General features: G+C 41.5%; 1 protein-coding gene across 1 annotated transcript in view; it reads right to left on the reverse strand.

The window, feature by feature from the left end:
• Window positions 1-21,214, reverse strand: part of COL4A2 (collagen type IV alpha 2 chain) — a 189,040-nt gene that overhangs the window by 27,151 nt on the left and 140,675 nt on the right. Inside the window, exons 26-30 of the mRNA XM_066579857.1 lie at window positions 20,515-20,698; window positions 18,401-18,436; window positions 11,430-11,504; window positions 10,021-10,128; window positions 3,385-3,606 (exon numbers count right to left, since the gene is read on the reverse strand). Of these exons, the coding sequence (XP_066435954.1) occupies window positions 3,385-3,606; window positions 10,021-10,128; window positions 11,430-11,504; window positions 18,401-18,436; window positions 20,515-20,698 (625 nt within the window). The remainder of the gene's footprint in view (window positions 1-3,384; window positions 3,607-10,020; window positions 10,129-11,429; window positions 11,505-18,400; window positions 18,437-20,514; window positions 20,699-21,214) is intronic.

Below are 21,214 nucleotides of genomic sequence, written 5' to 3' on the forward strand. Positions count from 1 at the left end.
AATTAAAATTCAGATCTTTATGCTATTGTGCATAGGTTTCAATAGTATATTACTGTGACTGTAGCAACATTTCGGATGCAATGTCCTACCTTGGTCTACAACAATAAAAATGACTAAACATAAGGTATGATTCATTAAAATATATATATACACTCTCAATATAAAAAACATAACTAGTAGAGTAATCAAACTACTAACGACGACCTATCTGTCTGAGTGGGTTTGTGAGTGACTTACATGCTCTGCCCCTGATCACATGACGGTGATGTCATTAAAGATCCTTCATCCCCAGTGAGGGAGTTACATGCTCCGCCCCTGATCACATGACTGATATCATCACACATCCTGTATGCACACAGTTGCTGTCTGGCTAGGTGGAAGTTATTCACTCGGGATGAGCATCACCGTCATGTCATCAGGGGCGGAGCATGACAATGACGTTATCACAGGTCCTTCATCTCCAGTGCTGTGCTGCTTCTAATCCCTGTTGTATGGGATGAACAATGTATGTAGCACAGCTGTGTGTGTGATGTGCATGTAGCAGAGCTGTGTGGCACATTGCGGCACCAGAAACACTGGTACTATAATTTCCTAATAATTTCTAGTAGACATATCTGGCAGAAAAATGAACAGTGGAGCTGTACAACAAATTGGCCATAGACTTCCAGGTCCCATCAGAAAAATTAACTGGTAGGTCAGGATATCCAAAATGTGAACAGAAGATGATATACAGATGATATATTGATGGCATCAAAATCATAGCCGATGTCTGGATATCTTTAATATTAGGTATCCTTAATCTCAGTTTGCAATAAAAAGAACCTATAGTATGGACAACAGTCGTATTAGAACAGATGGAGAGGCAGAACCCAGGTGGGAAAATCCACGTCAGATTCTGTGGTGTGAATATACCTTAGTGTGCGTGCACAACACTGCGGAGAAAATCCACAAATTCTCATGCGGATTTTGACTGCAGAATTCACTCACTGCATTACAAGGAATGAATTGGGGCTTAATCACATGAACAAGAAACTCATGCTAGTTTTGCGTGACGCGCACAAAACTCACACAAATATGAAATCAATTCTTTTGAATGGATTTATTCACATGAGCGATTTTTTGTTCCTTGCAGCAACGGGAGGAATTTCCTGTTGTTTCCAATGGGACTTGGAAATAAAATCGCATGGCAAACAAGCGCGATGTAATTTTTCCCATTGAAGTCTATGGGAAATGCTTTCTATCCTTAGGATAGAAGTGTATCCTTTTACAAGTGTGAAAATTGCAATTTCACAGAAGCGATGCTATTTTTAATCAAAAAACGCATCGTTGTGAAAATTGTACATTGGCCCGTGTGAATGTAGCCTAACATGGTAAAAATCGGTGTCAATTCTACAACAAATTGCACAGACTGCAGATTTCAAGATCTGTAGCATGACTATCTTCTGCAGCAGATTTTTTCCACTGTAATTGAATGGAGTTTGTTAAAACCCCATAGACTGACACTGTACAGCCCAAATTCCACAGCAAATCCATGATGTGTGAACTCAACCTTAGGGGGCATTCATATCACTAATTGGCCCAGCAGCCCATTAATTGGCACTAGTAGGCTGATTAGTGGACTACTGGGCCAATTAGTAAACTGCTGGCCATTCGATCCTGCAGCCCACTTGATAGCCATGAGACATCAGTCAGGGTGCCCACACTGCCAGGCACTGGTGGTACAAATCAAAGTTCTGCTCAGTGCTCATCACTTGCACAGTGAGAGGACAGCTGCAGTCTGCAGAAGTTAACTCACCCAGACCATGCGACTCACACAGCAGACAACGCTGGAAGGTGTCCTCACAAGTCAGGGAAGTCTGAGAGATGGAAAGAGCCTGGACTGTGGACTCCTGCATGAGCAGGTCTACAGCCAAACTACAAAGCCATAGCCGAACAACCCAAAGAACAGAACTGGGGGAGGAACTGCTTAGTCTTGAAGGAATTGCCTATTCTTGAAGGGACACAGGTGCAGCCCCATTGGGAAGTGGAGCTAACATGGCCACCTACAAGCAGAGGCAGCTTTAGCTCCCTGCCTGCAGTCAGCATCAGGTGACCAGTCACTGAGGTCAGGTCAGTGTACTGAGGGGGTGGAAATTAAAACTTGCTTTCCGTGAATGACAAAAACAACATGAGTGGCCCCCCCGATTTATCAGGTAGCGTGACCTACCTGTTCACATTTTGGATATCTTGGCTTACCTGTGAATTTTATCTTATTGGACCTGGGATCCTATGATCAACTTTTTGCATGGTTACTCTCTTTATTTTTCTGTCAGATCCGTCTTTATTTCTCTATGTAATGTTTTTTTCTTTTTTTTTTACTTTAACTATATATATGTATTTTAACCCACTTAGGACAAAGCCATTCTTTGTTTTTCCAGTTTTGTTCTCTCCACCCCACTTTCAAAAAATCATAACAATACCAAATGTATATAGTCTCTTTTTGTACTACTTTAAAAAAATAAAGTCTTTTTTTATTTTTCATTTCTATCGCCATCTACTGACCACCAAAAGTTTGTTTTTTTTGTCGATGCAGCTATGTGTAAGTTAGTTTTTTGCAGGATTTCCTGTAGCTTCTATTGCTACCATTTTGGAATATATACGACTGTTTGATTGTTCATTACTAGAGATGAGCGAGTATACTCGCTAAGGCTAACTACTCGGGCAAGTAGCGCCTTAGCTGAGTATCCTCCCGCTCGTCTGTAAAGATTCGGCTGCCGGCGCGGGTGACAGGTGAGTTGCGGCGGTGAGCAGGGTGGAGCGGGGGGGGGGGAGAGAGGGAGAGGGAGAGGGAAATATTCAGCACATCTATAGAAGTCTGGGGCTACAAAGTGTCAAGCAGTGTATGTAGAAAATATAAACATGAATCGATTATGCAACTTGCAGTATATATTAGATCTAGACATTTACATGGATTCTATATTTGGAGTCAAGAATGTATATCTCTCCTCTGGATAGAGAACAACTTTATCTTTTTCAGCCTAACCACAGCTGACCATACACAACAAGAAAATCATATATAGCATTGTGCCAGCGGTCACCAGCTTCATATGTAACATTAATTCAGCTGTCTAATTCTTACAAAAACTCCTTATTTGACATAACAAGTAAACCATTTCTGATTAAACATATTCAGCACATCTATATAACAAATGGAGATTGTGGTTTACTGCAGATGTAGTAAGTATCAAATTATACTACCTACTGCATTTTTAAGGCAGTTCTCAGTGACAAGCAATACATTAAAGGATATTTAGTTGTAAATGTAGAAAAATATTTGGGATGTGTTTCTAACATTTTTTGTTAAATGCCAGCGGCATGAAAAGACCAGCACTAAGAGTGAAATACCTTGTAGTCCTGAAAAACCTGGCTCTCCCTGCTTGCCTTTTGGACCTGGGAAACCATGAAGTCCAATATCTCCCCGAGTTCCTGACGGAGCACCTAGAAGATCACCAGGACCGCCCTTTTGACCATTAACTCCTTTAAAGCCTAGATTACCCTCTAGGCCAGGTAGTCCAGGTAAACCTGGAAATCCAGGAGTTCCGCGGTCTCCTCTTCTTCCTGGAAATCCTGCAGAAGACAGAAAAGATAGTGCTATAACTATAACCACAACTAAACTCTTAGTACAACACTACAACTGGATAACAACAGACAATAGTGCCTATGCCTAAACGTCAAAGTAGCTAGTTAGTGCAGCTAATTTGAGATTATGAATATTCTTAAGAGAATGTATATTACATGATAAAGATAGAATTATTAATAAATGTTAAGAAAAGAAGTCCTATGGCGTCCTAGTAAGTAAATAAAGTAAATGAATAAATAATGCTGGCTAGTTGGTTGGGCAGTGGGTGCATAACAGTGCAGAAGCATTGAACTGATCAGCATTGCTATGGGGGCGATATAACTGACTATTACATGGGCACTTACTTTTATGCCTGACATTTTTATGATGCATTGCGGCTGTTGCTGTTATAGTGGTACTGTATAATGATTTGACTTTAAGTTCCCTTTGAGTGTTTTTTTTCTCCAGCGAACTTATTGAATTTCAAAAAAGATCTAAATCATTGTTATTGAAACATAAAAATGTTTTATGCTCCACAACCGTATTTCTATATGCTGCAAAATATCAAAATAGAATAGTAGGTCAAGTACAAGTCACTAAGAATGGCATAGTAGCTTAAGAGACCCTGTCATTGTTTTTTGGGTTGCAATCAATGCTAGTTAATATATCCTTTGTTTATATTCAATTACTTTGTCTTTTACTGCATAAGTTACATCTACATGAATGGCGGGCATAAAACGATTCTTTACTTACGTGTATTCTTACAAAACTCTGGTTGATTATGGCTTCAATTGATGTGTTTTTTATTCCTTTTCTGTCCTCTATTTAGTACTAGTTCATCCTTGAGCAAAAGTTATGTAAGTAATGTGAGACAGAGCGATTGCAGAGGATGGACTGTATGGCAACTCTAATTTAACCCCTTAGTGACAGACCTTTTTTGCTTTTTTCCATTTTCGTTTTTTTCCTATCCCTTTTAAAAAATTGTAACTCCTTTATTTATCCATCGACGTCGCTGTATGAGGGCTTGTTGTTTGCGGGACGAGTTGTATTTTTGAATGGTATTATTTAATGTACATATAATGTACTGAAAAACTTCTAAGTGGAGAGAAATTGAAAAAAAACCGACATTCCGCCACCTTTTGGTGCGTCCTGTTTCTACGGCGCACAAACTGCAACAAAATTGACATGATAACTTTAGTCTATGGATCAGTACGATTACTATGATACCAAACTTGTAGAGTTTTTTTTTTGCTTTATTTTTTTTTTGGACCACTTTTACCGTGCAAAGTAAATAATACATTACTTTGCTAGATCAAACCCTTACAGACGCAGCGATACCAAATACATATTTTTGCTTTATTATTTAGATTCTTTTATTCCAAATATGGCAAAAGGGGTTTTTTTTGAACTTTTATTTCTTTTTCTTTTATAATTAATAAAACGTTATTGTTTTTTATTTTACACTTTCTTTCAGTCCCCAGGGGGGGACCACAACCAGTGATGCTTTGATCGCTCCTGCAGTATGACGTAATGCTACAGCATTACGTCATACTGCTTTTTGACAGGCAGTCTATCAAGCCACTCCACAGGGATGACTTCATAGGCAGTCTCCTAAGGCAGCCCTGGGGACTTTCAGAAGGCCCCTGCCTGCCATGACACCTGCACGGCTCCCCCGATCTCACAGCGGGGGGGCGGGGGAGGGGGGGGCGTACGGGACCCCCGAACATTGTTCAGGGGGATTAAATGCCGCTGTCAGAATTCACAGCGGCATTTAAAGGATTAATAGCTGCGATTGGCCACGCGGCCGATTGCAGCTATTGCCTGCGGGTGTTAGCTGTAAAAAAAAGCTGACACCCGCGTTGTATGGAGGGAGATAGCAGTGCGATCCCCCTCCATACAGGTCCTGTAATGGCAGGACGTGAAAACACTATTGGGCCGTCACTAAGGGGTTAAAGTGAATCCCTTATGTCATTTGAACTGTGCTGATTAATTTTTCAATATATCTGCATACCAGTCAGAGTTTCTGATCCAATTTCCTATATAGAGTATAAAGATACCTGTAAGCACAACTAGGGGGAGCATAGTGAGTGCTATCCTATTATTCAGCTCTGTGTAACAGTATGTAGTTAGTTACTAAACCTCCTTTAGTGGCAGCTGCAGGTAGTCAGCACGTCATGTTTTACATCTTACATCTATGAAGCGGGATTCAGAGCTCTGACTCGTAACAATGCACAAATCGCACATAAATATGAATCTTTTGAATGGATTCATGTACATGAGCAATTTTTTCTCGCACCACATAGCAGTGCAAGAAATAAATTGCAGCATGCTCTATCTTTGCGGAAAGTATCGCCCATTGTTTTCAATGGGACAGGAAAACACAACGCACGGCATGCGATGCTAGGACTTCCATCGAAAACAATGGGAAACAGTTGCCGATCCTCCAGCGCGGCTGAAAGCTGCGCCGGAGGATCGCGACCTCATGTAAGTGATATAAGGCGACAGAAAAAAACGCCTTGCATCCACCGCTACATCGCACGTGTGTGATATTGGTCCGAGTTTCACAGCCCCATATCAAGCTCGGCTGTGGGTAGCCTTCGGCTACTTTCACACGGCCGAGAAAATCGCACAAGATTTGTGTGTTGCAAGATGCACAAATTTCACACATGAATATGAAAAAACCACATTCTTTTGAATAGGGTCATGTACAAGAGCATTGCAATGCAGGAAGAAATCGTGGCATGTCCTATCTTTGTGCGTTCCCTCAGAACACATCGCCTATTGTTTTCAATGTGGCCTGCAAATGCATCGCACCGCGAGGTGCACGTAAGTGTGATGTGTAGTTTCCCATTGAAAACAATTACACGAAGACGCCTCGCATCTGCAGTAAAATCGCATGTTGGCAAGTGTGATATTGGCCTAATATCGCACTTGCCCATGTGAAATTAGCCTAGGGTTAACCCTGATTTGCCTGCAGCCAGTTTTGGCCTTCCTGACCAGGACCCATTTTTCAAAAGCTACATGTTACACTTGTGCTTTAACTTAAAGGGGTTGTCCCGAGGCAGCAAGTGGGTCTATACACTTCTGTATGGCCATAATAATGCACTTTGTAATGTACATTGTGCATTAATTATGAGCCATACAGAAGTTATAAAAAGTTTTATACTTACCTGCTCCGTTGCTGGCGTCCTCGTCTCCATGGTGCCGACTAATTTTCGCCCTCCGATGGCCAAATTAGCCGCGCTTGCGCAGTCCGGGTCTTCTCCTCTTCTCTATGGGGCTCCGTGTAGCTCCGTGTAGCTCCGCCCCGTCACGTGCCGATTCCAGCCAATCAGGAGGCTGGAATCGGCAATGGACCGCACAGAAGCCCTGCGGTCCATGAAGACAGAGGATCCCGGCGGCCATCTTCAGCAGGTGAGTATGAAGACGCCGGACCGCCGGGATTCAGGTAAGCGCTGTGCGGGTGGTTTTTTTAACCCCTGCATCGGGGTTGTCTCGCGCCGAACGGGGGGGGGGGTTTAAAAAAAAAAAAAACCCGTTTCGGCGCGGGACATCTCCTTTAAGCAAGTGATTCTGAGTCTGTTGCTTGTGGCACATTGTACTTTATATGAGTGGTGAATTTTGGTTGATATGTTTTGCAATTTTCAAACTTAGACTTTTTCTGCTTGTAAGGCCTTAGTCACACGGGCGTTTTTTTCCAGCGATTTGCGGATCGCATGACGGACGCGCATCCGCAAATCGCGTGACCGGGGCCAAAAAATCGCCCGAAAAAACTGCTCCTAGCCGCGTTTCAATAGAAATGGGCCAGAGCAGTGCAGCGCTGTCCAGCGCATTGAATTCAATGGAGCCGGCAATACAGCTGGCTCCATTGAAAGCAATGCGCTGCGGGCGATCTCACGATGAATTTTCGGGAAGGGCTGATTGGCCCTGCGCTGAGCCAATCAGAGGCAGCACTCACTCACCCATTCATGAATTCATGAATGGGTATGAGTGAGAGCTGCCTCTGATTGGTCAGGCTGTGACCAATCAGAGGCAGCTCATTCAGCAGCCGGGGATTTTAAATCCCCGGCTGCTGAATACTACAGAGAGCAGTTCAGGAGGACTGCCGCCGGCCGCGGCTGAACTCCGTCTGCCGGGACCAGGTGAGTATATATATATTTTTTTATTTTTACACATTTCTGGATGAATTGCAGGGAAGGGCTTATATATTTAAGCCCTTCCCGACAATTCATCCCGCGCTCGCCGGCAGCCCATTGCTTTCCATGGAGCCGGCTGTATTGCCAGCTCCATTGAATTCAATGGGCAAACATCGTTCTTCTCTGCCACAGCTGTAACAGCTGTGGCAGAGAAGAATAATTTGTCTAGTATATGTTCTCAATGGGGTCGGCGCTGCTGCCGCCGGCCCCATTGAGCGCATATAGAGAAGAGAACAGAAATAGGTGCGATCTGCGATTTCTGTTCTATAATTTATCGGACGAGCGCATAAAAAGCGCTCATGTGTCCGATACCATTGCAAAGCAATGGTTTTATAAAATCGCCGGACGCATGCGCATGCGCAAATCGTGCGAAAAAACGCCCGTCTGACTAAGGCCTTAGGCTGATTTTACACATTGAAATCAATGGGTTTCTATTCTCTGTGTTTAGCATGTGGAGATTTTGCATGCTTAAAAACATGCACAAACACACTCGTGTGAAGACGCCCTAAGATAATCATACCACGCACAATAAATGCGCTCTGTAGGTTGGTACCTTGTTGAAAGCATCCTTTTATTTATTTTGGATGTCAAAAATCATGTAATTATAGCAACATTTATTCTAATTCAGTTGAAAATTTCCAAAATCAATTTTTTAAGGGACTATGTATTAGAAATTGAAAACAATGGGCGATGCGTTCTAAGGAACGTGAAAAGATAGGACATGTAGCGATTTTGCAACGCAGCCTTTGGGGATGAGCTGTTCAAAAAACACACTTCATTTTTTTTAAAATCTGTTCACATAAGTGATGTTATCTTTATTCTGCGGGACAGTGAAGTTGCAGCAATACCACATAGCTATCTATCTTTTTTTTTTTACTATTTTTGTGGAATTTTTACCTTGCTTTACATTATTTATAAATGATATGATATCCTTATTTGTGGGTCACTGCGATTCTGACGATACCAAATGTATATGGTTTTTTTAGATTTTAATACTTTGGCACAATAAAAGCATTTTTCCCCTCCAAATTTTTTTTTCTTGTATCTCTATGTTCAGAGATTCATAGCTCTTTTATTTTTCCATCCAAAAAGCTATATGGGGGCTTGCTTTTGATGTTTCCATTTATGTCATTTGTTATTTCGAGTGCCTACAATTTTTCGATCACTCTTTATTTTGTTTTTTGCGAGGCAGGATAATTAAAATACATCATTTTGGCATTGTTCTTCTCTTTGTTTTTTATTCGAGATATGGAAAAAATAACATGTAATTTTATAGCAGGCATTGTTACTAACGCGTCAATAAAAATTTTGTGGGTTATTTTAACCTGCATTTTTCTAATGATAAATATTATTGGAAAAAAATACTGATTTTACTTTTTTTCAGGACCGGGCTTAACATATGAATACATTATGATTTTTTTTATACCACAATTGTTCATCTCACAAGGGAACGTGAAGATGCAATCATTTGATCACTCAGATAATACATTGCATTACTTATGGATCACAGTGAGAGAGAGAGAGAAAGAGAGAGAGAGAGAGTCATGCACCCTCCCCTATGCAGAGCATGGGGTACCTTGAAAAATGCTCGAGTCTCCTATTGACTTCAATGGGGTTCGTTACTTGAACCGAGCTCTCGAGCATTACAAAAAGCTCGGCTCCAGTAACGAGCACCTGAGCATTTTGGTGCTCGCTCACCTCTAATTGTCACATTCTTCACTGACAATACAGCCCATTATCGTCAGTGATAACAGTGATCCTCATAGGCCATCATACACGGCATACCTGGAGGTCATGATTTGACCCCCAATTTCCATGGCAACCATCGGCACCCCGTGTTTAGATCACGGAAGTGCCAGGGGGACAAAGGAAGGAGCCCTGTCCCACTCCAAACCCTCTAGATGCTGCTGTCTGCATTGACAGCAGTATCTACAGGGATAAATTGATTTGATTGGAGTGAAGCTCCATCCAAATGGTTGCAGTGGGACCATGACTGTAAGTCACAGTTGCGATACCACTCCAGTTACTGGGCGCTTGGCTTCTGAGTCCCCTGGTAATCAGCGTAAACTACTAGTCTGCTGAGACGTACATGTGTGGCATGTGTCGAGAAGGAGCTAACACAAATTAAAAATAGAACAAAAAGGAATGCAAGGACATTTACAGCTATAACAATGCTGTACTCTGCAGATGAGAAAATGCTTTAGCAATTTAAAAAAGCAATATTACCTGGTGGTCCTAGCGAGCTGTCAGGTCCAGGATCACCTCTGTCTCCTTTAAAACCTTGGATGCCATTTCGACCAGGTTCTCCCACTTGACCTTCCAGGCCTCTGATACCTAATATCATAAAAATAAAAGACATATACATTAAATAAATTGTGTAAATATATCTATAGGTACATATATATGGCTTGTGAATTACAACGTAGATCCTACTACATAGTCACTGGTTGAGTATGCCCAACAAACTATCAAAAGGAAAATTCTCGATAACACAGACACAATCCGTTTTGCTGGGTGATCTTTTCAAAATCAAAAAGTGTTTGTTCACCATTTCATGGATTACAGAAAACTTATATGTAGAAAATATTGAACAACTTTGTAAATTAATTGCATTAATGATCCTGAGTTGCATCCTGTATTACTTCAGAGCTGCATCCACAAGTCCGCTGGCCTCAGACCATTTTTTGTAGTCCCATAACATGGTCTTCTGATCTGCATCCTTCAGTGCAATGTATTTGTGCAGTGAACAAGTTAGTATTGGCACATAGCACTGTACTTTTTTGCATGCAAGACCTGTTCACATGTGTGCGCAAAACACCTTTGCCATGATTTAAAAGGTTATTTAGCCTAATGAGGTCCAGATATGTTCTCTTTTTCACGGAATTGCGCAGTGTATGCAACTCAGTATAGTAATCTGAAACCTGGAAAAAATAACTGTCCATTGTTTTACAGGAGCTCAGCTAAGCTGTTAGGCTTGCGCCTAGTTGTTAATCTGTTCTAAATAAAATCACAGAGGTGAGAGGAAAATTTACAAAGACATAACTCACAAAAAAGGAAGCCAAATATGCATCACCTGATAAATGCAGGTGTTACTTTGCATTTTGGCCAAAACATGTAAGCTGATGGGCCGCGGCAAGGCCACCACTCGTCAGAACCTATGCTATCTCTCTAATAACTAAATAAAATCACAGAGGTGAGAGAGAAAAAATGTACAAAGACATAACTCACAGAAAAAGAAGCCAAATATGGATCACCTGATACTGCAGGGCAGGCTCAATAACCATATCCCCAAGTAGAATGCAGACAGACAAATTGCAATATGAGGGAGCGGTTTTTGCCCTTATGATCAGTGCAAAATAGGTGAAAAAACAACTGAATTTATAATGTTACTCAACTTTTTTTATATAGACTATATATACAGTGTGCTGTAAAATGCTGCATGAATATGCAGTACCTTGAATTTAAAGAATAATATATGATATATGGGTGTATGTTTTGTAGCGACTCCATCAGTGCCATTTAGTTTTAAAAGTACCACACTATTTTTGCTCTACAAGTAGCAAACACATCATTGAGTGAAGCTGGGTTTTGATCAAAATATCATACATATAAATAATATTATAAAAGTTCATTACCATTAAATCCAGGCAATCCTGAAGGCCCAGGTGCTCCTGCTGGTGCAGGTGGTGGAGTTAAAGTACATCCATTGTCTGGGAATAAGGAGGTACTGTTATTTTTCTTAGATATTTCAAATCACATTCTCATAACACTGGCTTCAACTTTGTCTCACACTGGAGAAATTGACAGTCACATAGAGAGTAGTATTGCTAAGATGCCTTAAAGGGGTATTTTGGTCTATTATAACTGATAACCTTTCCCCTGGATAGGTCATGAGTAGTTGAGGGACGTCTATCCATCAGCTAATCATCCAGCCTGCTGCATTCTGCAGCTCTGGCTTCACTCCTATTGAAATCAATGGGAGTGCCACGCTTCCCCTATATTTCCTGCTCAGGATAAGATGTGACATTCTGACCATAAGAGGCGCAGGAGGCAGCATGGTGCTTCATTGATTTAAATGGGAGTGAAGCTGGTGCTGCCCCTGCTTCCTCTCACCATTAATGATGACATATGGGCGGCTTATGGACAGGGGGTTGGTATCACAGGGGATAGGTCATCAGTCCTTGATGGACAGAGGTCTGACGCTCCATTAACACTTTAATCATCTTCATATGCATGTAAAAGGACCTTCTTTTTCCTCCAGAAGTTGTTTGCAGAATATGTTTAAACACATGCCCAGTTGTGTAAACATCTGCTGGCAGATTCCATTGTTCTCCTCTTGGCAGAGTACACAGTGTACTCATTATGTCTGCAAAGCAAAACACAATCAGTACACTGTGTATCCTGCAGTTTTTAGAAAGATGAGTGAAATGCATTCAAATGGAATGTATTTGCTCAGTCTTTCAGCTGCTGAACGATTCATTTTATGCAGAGCGTAAATCCATCGTTCAAACGAAAAGTGCATGATGCTCACATTTACATGTAACGATTATCATTCATTTTCGGCCGATGGGATGAATTTTGAGCAATAATTGTTACGTGTAAAAGGACCTTAAGGCCTCTTTCACAAGGGCTACAAAATCATGAGATTTTGTAGTGATGCAACATCGCTACAAAACGCATGTATGTGAAGCCCATGGTTTCCAATGGGTTCTTAGACATGACAGATGCTTTGCAGCCTGAAAGAACCCACTGGAAACCATTGGCATCACATGCATGCATTTTGTAGCAATTTTGTAGGCCCTGTGGAAGAGGCCTTAGGCCGTCTGCAGGCGGCGGGGTCGGATCCCGCTGCAAGAATTCTTGCAGCGGGTTTCGGACCCATGCCCCTGCACAGCCCTGCGGCTCACCCACTCCCAGCGTCTTGCCTCTGCACTATGTGCTGGCTGCCGCACAGTCGGCGCATGCACAGAGCGGGGCTGGCCTGTCACCAGTGAAATAGAACACGCCGTGATTTGTTTTCCATGCATTTTTTTTACGCTGACAAATCGCAGCCATCTGCATAGGATTGCATTATCTAATGCAATCCTATAGCAGCGGGCATAGGTGGAAATTCTGCGGGAAATCCCGCCGCGGAATTTCTGCCCGTGTGCAGGGGGGCCTTAAGGCCCATTTAGACACAATGATAATCGCTCAAAAGGTGTCGCTCAAGCGACTTTTGAGCGATCATCGTTGTGTCATTTACAGTGCAAGATGATCGCTGAAGATGAGCGATCACCTTGCGCTGCCAGTGGAGGCTGCAGAAGACAAGCGAGGTGTCCCCGCTTGTCTTCTGCATACAGCTGTTTTCCCGCTCCGAGCGCCAGCTGTTATACAGCCAAGGGCTGGGAACGGAGGATGCAGAAGACAAGCGGGGATGTTTTCTGCACGGGGCACCCAGCTGTTATACAGCCAAGCGCTCCGTGCCAGGTATGGAGAACAGAGCTGGACCGCTCTGTTCTTCATACCCAGCCCGTTATCAGGGAGCGGGATACAGCTGAAACAATAGTATCAGCTTTATCCCGCTGTGAATTCCTGATGAGGTTCATCATTGTCTTTGAGCACGCTGAAAGACAACGATGAGCGATGGCTTAACGAAAACTGCACGATGTCAGTGCAATTACACACAACGATTATCGCTCAAAAGACAGCTTTTGAGCGAATTTTGAGCAATAATCGTTGTGTCTAAATGGGCCTTTAGACTGATAGGAAAAGATGCATAACAGCAGGTGGTAATACAAGAGTTAAAAGATTGTATGTAGATGACAAGAAAATCATCTGAGTTGATAAAATTTGAACTGTCTCAATGTGGCATGAAGTTGAGTGCAAGTACTATTCAGCGCAAACTGAAAGAATTTGGTCTAAATGCTAGAATTTCACAAAAAAGGACACTTTTATCACTTAAAGTTCGAAAGGATTACATTGGGTTAAAACCCATGTTAACTGGATGAAGGAACAATGAGACAGAATGATCTGGAGTGATAAGACCAAAATCTCCCTATTCGGTAGTGATGGCATAAAGCATCTTAGGAAAAAAATGGGGAAGGTTTGCATCCTGATTACCTTATAGCTACCATGAAGCACCTAGATAGTGTTATTATCTGGGGATGTATGACAATAAAAGGTATGGGCAGAACTGGTGTGATTAATGGTACTGTAAATGACATTAATGACAAAGTATAGCCCAAACTGAAGCTTTGTGAATGTGATCTTTTACAAGAAGCTTTTATATATTTCAGCAGGATTCAGCTACACGAACAATCATATTCCACTGCTAGAAGGGCCTGGAAATAGCCCTGATCGTAACCCCACTGAGAATCTACGGAGCCGAATAAAGAAACCTGTTAGTCAGAAGCAACCAAGGAGTAAAACACAATTATTAGAAGCAATAATACAATCTTGGTTGTACATTATAACACCTGAAGAACTAAAATAATTGCTTATCAGGTGCTATAAGGCTGTAATTAAGGCTAAAGGTTTCCCTTCTAAATACTGACTGACATGTTGAGAATTTTTAAATATTGGATTTTTCTATGAGTTTCAGTTTTCTTGTCTATAACTGCTGTTGTACTATGAATTCTTTCATAAAATGTTGCATTACATTCTACATTAAATTACCTTTGCAATGATAGAATTTTAGGATATTACTACAAAAAAACCTTTGCTGTTATGATCCATCAAACATCAAAAATGCACTTTTTTCAAAAGGTTTCCACAATTTTGTCCACTAGTGTACTTTCTACTGTCTGTCAGAAGCATTTATTGAAACAGAAAAAGATGGATCTTGCACCAAGTTGCAGAGCTACAAGTTGCACAGTTTCATCAGTTGCTATTTACAGGAATATTCTATCGATAGGGGCTAAAGTGATATTAATTCTTATTTTGTTACTTAAGAGTCAAGATTTTTTTCCATCGTCTCATTCCAGAAACCATAACTTTTTTATTTTTATATCAAAGTAGCTGCATGAGGGTTTGTTTCTATGGTATAATGTGTATTTTTCATACATATCATGTATTTATTAATTGACTTCTGAAATCAATGGAGTGGTAGTGAATATGTGTAACCCCTACTCCCTTCATACGAGGACCTTTGGAATGCTTGATCTTGTAATTGGGTCACAGTGGTCGAACCAATGATATACACTCTTTCTAAAAAAATTCAAGCACCTAGATGGAGTTGTCGTTCTGCTTCAAAACTCAGCAAATAGTTACATCTTAGGCAGATATGCAAAACATTAGAGTTCTGACGTGATTAGATGAACAGTCTTGCCATATGAGGCCCTAAAAGTGGTTCCACCCTTGGCCTATAAAAAGGCTCTCAGCGGATACTTGTGTGTAGCGGACCTCTTTTTCCACTCGTGTAGACCTTGTTGACCACTAGACGCCGCTACGCTGCAATCAGAGAGATTTTGCCCAGTTAACAGAGTTACAAAGGTGGCACATTATTGGAAAGCAAGAAGCTGGATTTTCATATTAACGAATCGCTCACCACCTGGGGGCCATTCTGACCAGACTGTTAGGAGGTGTTAGGAGCGGTGAATGCATGAAGGAACGCACACAAGGCAACCATGCTAAGGTTGCCTTCGACAGACCACCAGCGGATCGTCTGATTATCCAACAAGCACGAGCAGCTCCAACTGTTTCATTTTCTGCCATCAAGAGACATGTGGCACCATTGTTACAGGCCACTGTGGCTGTCAAAAGCATTTCCAGGTGCTTGACTGAAGGACATTTGGTCTTATAGCGCCTATTATGTGTACTGCCTTTGCAAACCACCATTGCCTCCATTTGCTGTGGTGTCATGAACGACAAAACTTGTCATGTGTGGAGACCTTTGGGTTGAGCTCCTTAATCCTGCCTTTGCTGTGGAGCAGCACACTGCCCCCACTGCTGGTGTGATAGTCGGGAGGGCCATCACATATGACAGTCTGTCCCCCGTAGTAGTGGTGCGAGGGACAATGACAGTTCAGTGATATGTTCAGGACATCCTGCAACCACATGTGTTGTCTCTCATGCCAGGGCTTCCAAGAGGCATTTTCTATCAGGATAATGCTCAACCACACACAGCAAGGGTGTCACATAAATGCCTCCATAACATTGCCATACTTCTGTGGCTTGCCCCAATAGAACATGTATGAAACTATCTGGGGTACTAACTTTTACAACCTATGAGTTTGCACGATCTAGAGGCTCAGTTACAACGAGTGTTGACCGATATGCAGCAAGATACCATATGGAACCTGTATGCCTCCATGTCTGCCCTTATCACATCTTGCATCCAAGCTAGAGGCGGCCCAACAGGGTGCTAGAGCCTCCATGCCCGCCCATATTACACCTTGCATCCAAGGTAGAGGTGTTGGAACAGGGTACTAGAGCCTCCATGCCTGCCTTTATCACATCTTGCATCCAAGCTAAAGGGGCCCAACAGGGTACTAGAGCCTCCATGCCAGCCTGTATCACATCTTGTATCCAAGCTAGAGGTGGTATAACAGGGAACTAGAGCCTCCATGCCAGCCCATATCACATCTTGTATACAAGCTATAGGTGATACAACAGGGTTCTAGAGCCTCCATGCCACCTGTATCACATCTTGCATCCAAGCTAGAGGCGGCCCAACAGGGTACTAGTGCCTCCTTTCAAGTGTTCAGTTTTCAACAATAAATCATGCCTTTTCTCTGATATTGTATTCATTTACTTATATCAATGTTACAATCACACATATAAAGTTTCATTGGATTCCAACAACTTCTAATAGGTGTTTGATTTTTTTAAAATGAGTACTTATACCCTGTCCTGTGAATATGGGATAACTCTATTACATGAGACAATCCCTTCTTTTTAAGTTTGTCAAGTATGGCCAAGTACGTAGTACCAATCATAGACCTGGGGGACTTTATTAGGCCTCTGGCTGTAAAGGTTGCCCATTGTTGCAGTGTAATCATGTTCCCTCCCTCTGTCGACCACCACTGTTGATCTCACAGGCTTATGTGCCATGACATGTATATACAGTGTGTGTATATATATATATATATATATAGCACTGCGTCCTTAAACAATGGCATTCCGTAATTAACATGTACATCATGGTGAGTCAGTGGGATAAAATAATATTAATAAAATATCTATATTTATAGAATTTATTCTAACGGTCACATTTGGCAAACAATTTTTTTACCCTTAACTTAACTTTTTAAATTGGATTGGATCAATACCGCTTAATACTACCGTAGGTTGAGACAGATTATTTTCAGAGTTCAAGAACAACCATACCCATGTGATATTGATAATGGCAAGTGGCTTGCTGTATGGAACTACCTTGTGCTAATGCCAGCAAGATTGTGCAGCCATGTGCTGCCAGGAGTGGTCAGAGTCTCGTCTGCAAGGGGTTTTGTGGAGACACAGCCTTATGACTTCTTGCCAAGTCATTACTGACATCTAAAGACTTAATTCAAGGAATGGAGAAGAATCTTATTTCTGGACAACTACTTGTTGCAGCTGTGCTGGTATCATCTTCTTGCTATCAGGCCGAGCCAGGTTTTTGCTTTATCTATGCCTTTCCTGGTACTGAGGGGCGTGGTGCCAGGTGAGTGATGTCAGCTCTCACCTGGTTCTATTTATTCTGCTCTATATAGCCTGGTTTAGGCTTGATTGCAGCACTGGTCAATTTAATATCCTCCCTCGATTGCTGAGGTGCACAGCCCGCTTCTGGAGCTCCTGGTCTTTCCGGAAGACTGCTGCTAAGCTAAGTAAAACTGTTGTTATTTGTTATTGCTGTTTGTATTATGTTCAGGGTTTCCTGGTAGGGACTTCTTAGTGGCCGAGGTTCACATGCAGGTCCGCTCTTTATCAGAGCGATCGGCCTGCTGATTAAGTAGTGTCACCTCCTGGGTAAGGGGTTTTTAGCGATGGATTTTCTCTTTAGTTTTGTTTCCTTTTTGCTACTGTTTTTTAGTGTGATAGTGGTGCTGATATTTAGTTTTATGTTTGCTTTTCACGGTTGTGCTTTGCTTGTGTTTTGCTGGTTGTGCTTCTTTGCGTTTGACTGCCCTTCACGTCCAGTCTGGATGTAACACTACTGTCATTTCTTATTACAGTCTACATAAATTATTGAGGCAAATCTCCGGGATCCACCCTAAGTAATGGACCTTTTACACGTCTTTCAAACGACTACATGAGCACTGATGTCACTGCTAAGGTCATCAGCGCTCGTGCAGAGCATTTACACAGAGAGACTTGCCGCTGGATTGCAGGCTTCTTGTCCACTTCTCACGCAGTGCTTCACCTCCAATGGGAAGCGCTGAGCGGGGAGCATTTACACAGGGAGAGAAGCCTGAGATCCAATAAGGTTTTTTAAGCTGACTGAAAAGTCATCTTAAACAACCGCGAACGACAAGTTTGAACAAATTTTGAGCCTTTACATTAACTGTTGCTCAATAATAAAAGTGAGGCTACAAAACAGGCCAGTCAGTTCACAGATAATTCAGGTATTCCAAGAGGGTTGGACAGGAACAGAACATCGCATTTTGATACTTTCTGATTTTGCTCACACATCAATCTGCACAAGGTTTACCTGTTCGTCCATCTGCTGACTGCTTGAAGCAATCACCTGTAATAACAAATATAATTGAATTAAAAAATGTATTTGTTTTACAGAAAAGAAAATGCCATTAAGGCCATTTCCACACGGGCGACTTTATTGTGCAATTTTGTCACAATGGGACAGTACTACAAATCGCATGTATGCAGAGCCTATGCTTTCCTATGGGTTCTTCCACACAAGCGATGTTTTGTAGCCTGCAACATTGCGAGACTACAAAATCGCAGCATGCTCTATACAGACACGATTTGCAATTTTTTGTAGCCAATGTTTCCCTATGGAGCCTTACTTTCTGTTGTATCGCATGAAAACGTGGTTTTCGTGCAGTGCGATGCAACTTTTACAGTAGGAAATCGCTGCGGTAAAAAAACAAACAAAAAAAATACATCGCCCAAGAAGCGCTATCATCTCTGGCACGGGTCTCCTCTTCACCTCCAGCACTTGTCTTCAGTCTTCTGCCAGCCCTTCCTGGATTAGAGGCTGGCAGAAGACTCTTGTGATTGTTTCATGAGCGCCGTGACTCAGCCAATTAGAGCCAGCGCTTGATGAACCAAACACAATCATTCTTTCAATTGGCTGAGCCACGGCGCTCATTTACCAATCACAGCCAGTCCTTTCTAGAGGAAGGGATTTTGACCTTCCAATCCAGGAAGGGGTGGCAGAAGACTAAAGACAAGTGCCGGAGGTAAAGAGGAGACCTGCACTGGAGATGACAGTGCTACCTAAGTGATGTATTTATTTTATGTTACTTTTACTGCAGCTAAAGCTTATTTTTGGGATAGGGCTTATATTTCAAGGCCACCCCCCCCCCCCCCCAAAAAAAAAAATCCTCGCACATGGTGCTATAAAGTCTTGCGACGTTGTAGTGACACAAAATCCTGTTAATGCAGCTATGTCATACAGGATGCAGATGCGATATCGCTGTGATTTTCTCGCTGCGATATCGTTGTTGCCCATGTGGAAGCGGCTTAAAGTACATGTAGATTTTACAGGTCATAAATAACTTCAACAATAGTGCGAGGTGTGGGGGAGACATAACTGTAAAGTAATGATATAGGAGTAACTAACTAATTTAAAGATCTTGTTATCTCACTCAACCAGAGTGCATATACTGTTTGGTTTCGATTTATGTAATTGTATAGTCCTTAAGGAAACTTAAAATGTTAAAGGGAATGTGTAATCAGAAAATGATTAAAATAACTGATGTAATTAATTGATGTAAGGGTACATTCACATGTAACGGAACTGGAGTGGATTTTCTGCAGGAGAAAATATGCACCAAAATCTGTGACAAATACCGCATTACAACAATAGTGCAGATTGTAACGCGTATTCACAGCAGACTTCACCCCTTCAATTGAAAGTCAAAATTTGCATTAAATGGTGTAGATTTTGACAGAGATCTTATTGTGCAGTGTTATCCGCAGTGAAAAATTGCTGCATGTGAGTATGCCTGTGTACATTTTATTTCTAGATAAATTATTTAAAATGAACCATACACCATACAATTATTAGTATAGGTGAATGTAATAGAAGGGGTTCGCTTGTGGTGTTTCACAGTACTTCCAGCTTCCCTCTTCTCCGATCTCAAACTGACAGGACAGTAACAGAGAGAGGCTGTTACAGCTCTTAAATGCAGGGAAAGTTTGTTACTACAACAAACCTTCTCTGCCAGCTCTAGGAGTTGTTGTCACACTGATGCTGTCATCAGAAACTGAATCAATCAGGTCCCACAAACTGCAACCAAACCACAGGCTGCTGGTAGTAGAGCATGCAATCCCCCATTGAGTGAAGAACATACATCTACATTGCTGCTACACAAAGTCCATCAATTAGCGAGTGCGACATAAATTTACAGTGGGCAATCGTGAAGTGGTTAAAACTCTGAAGCTCTGTTTATCATGACTGACTGTATTCACTAGTAGTCATTTCAAACAAACTTTATTCTTTCACTCATCTTAGCAAATCCACTCAGTGTAAACCAAAACATGTATTACCCAAAAAATCTATTATCTAAAATTAAATGAAATGCAAGTAATGTGCCAATCATCTACACAATCACTGAAAATAGCATTTGTAATTCATACCTGGAAAACCTGGAAATCCTGGAATTCCTGGAAATCCATTTTGACCTGGTTGCCCTGGAAATCCCTGTTTGCCTTTTGGTCCTGGGAATCCTATACCTGGCTGGCCAGTCTCACCTTTAGGTCCTTCAGAACCTGGAAGTCCTAGAAACCCAGGGTCGCCAGGTAGTCCTTTGGCAGCATCGCCCTATAACAGAGTATATGTATAACATGATTTTTTGAACATTCTGGATATCTCAGTATTTTATATATTTGCATAAGAATTCCAAAAAGAAGCATCAATCATGAAGCCACACATACAAAATATTTAATTACACTTTCTTAAAAACACTTAAAATCGATCATATCTCTTTTTTTTAGAACATTGTCATGAATGCTAGACACTATATTCTATATAATAAATGGCTAGTAACTATTAGCAGCCCACTTGTATGCTTTTCATTATTTCTGCTATGGTCTCAAGGGAAATGATTACTCAATAGTGTTTTTTCTTTTAAAAGCAGAAATCATGTATATTACTAATGGTATATTTTGTAAATGCATACATATGTATTGTATATACAAGGTGGATATGGAATGCAGCATACACCGGATATTATAAGTAATGCAATCCTATCAAATTATGTAGAGGTTATTGCAGTCACTATTAATTAGTCTTTATTCCGGTGGCAATTGTACTAAACATTTAATTGCTTCTATATTC

The sequence above is a fragment of the Eleutherodactylus coqui genome, chromosome 1 (assembly GCF_035609145.1).
Source record: "Eleutherodactylus coqui strain aEleCoq1 chromosome 1, aEleCoq1.hap1, whole genome shotgun sequence".
NCBI lineage: Eukaryota > Metazoa > Chordata > Amphibia > Anura > Eleutherodactylidae > Eleutherodactylus > Eleutherodactylus coqui.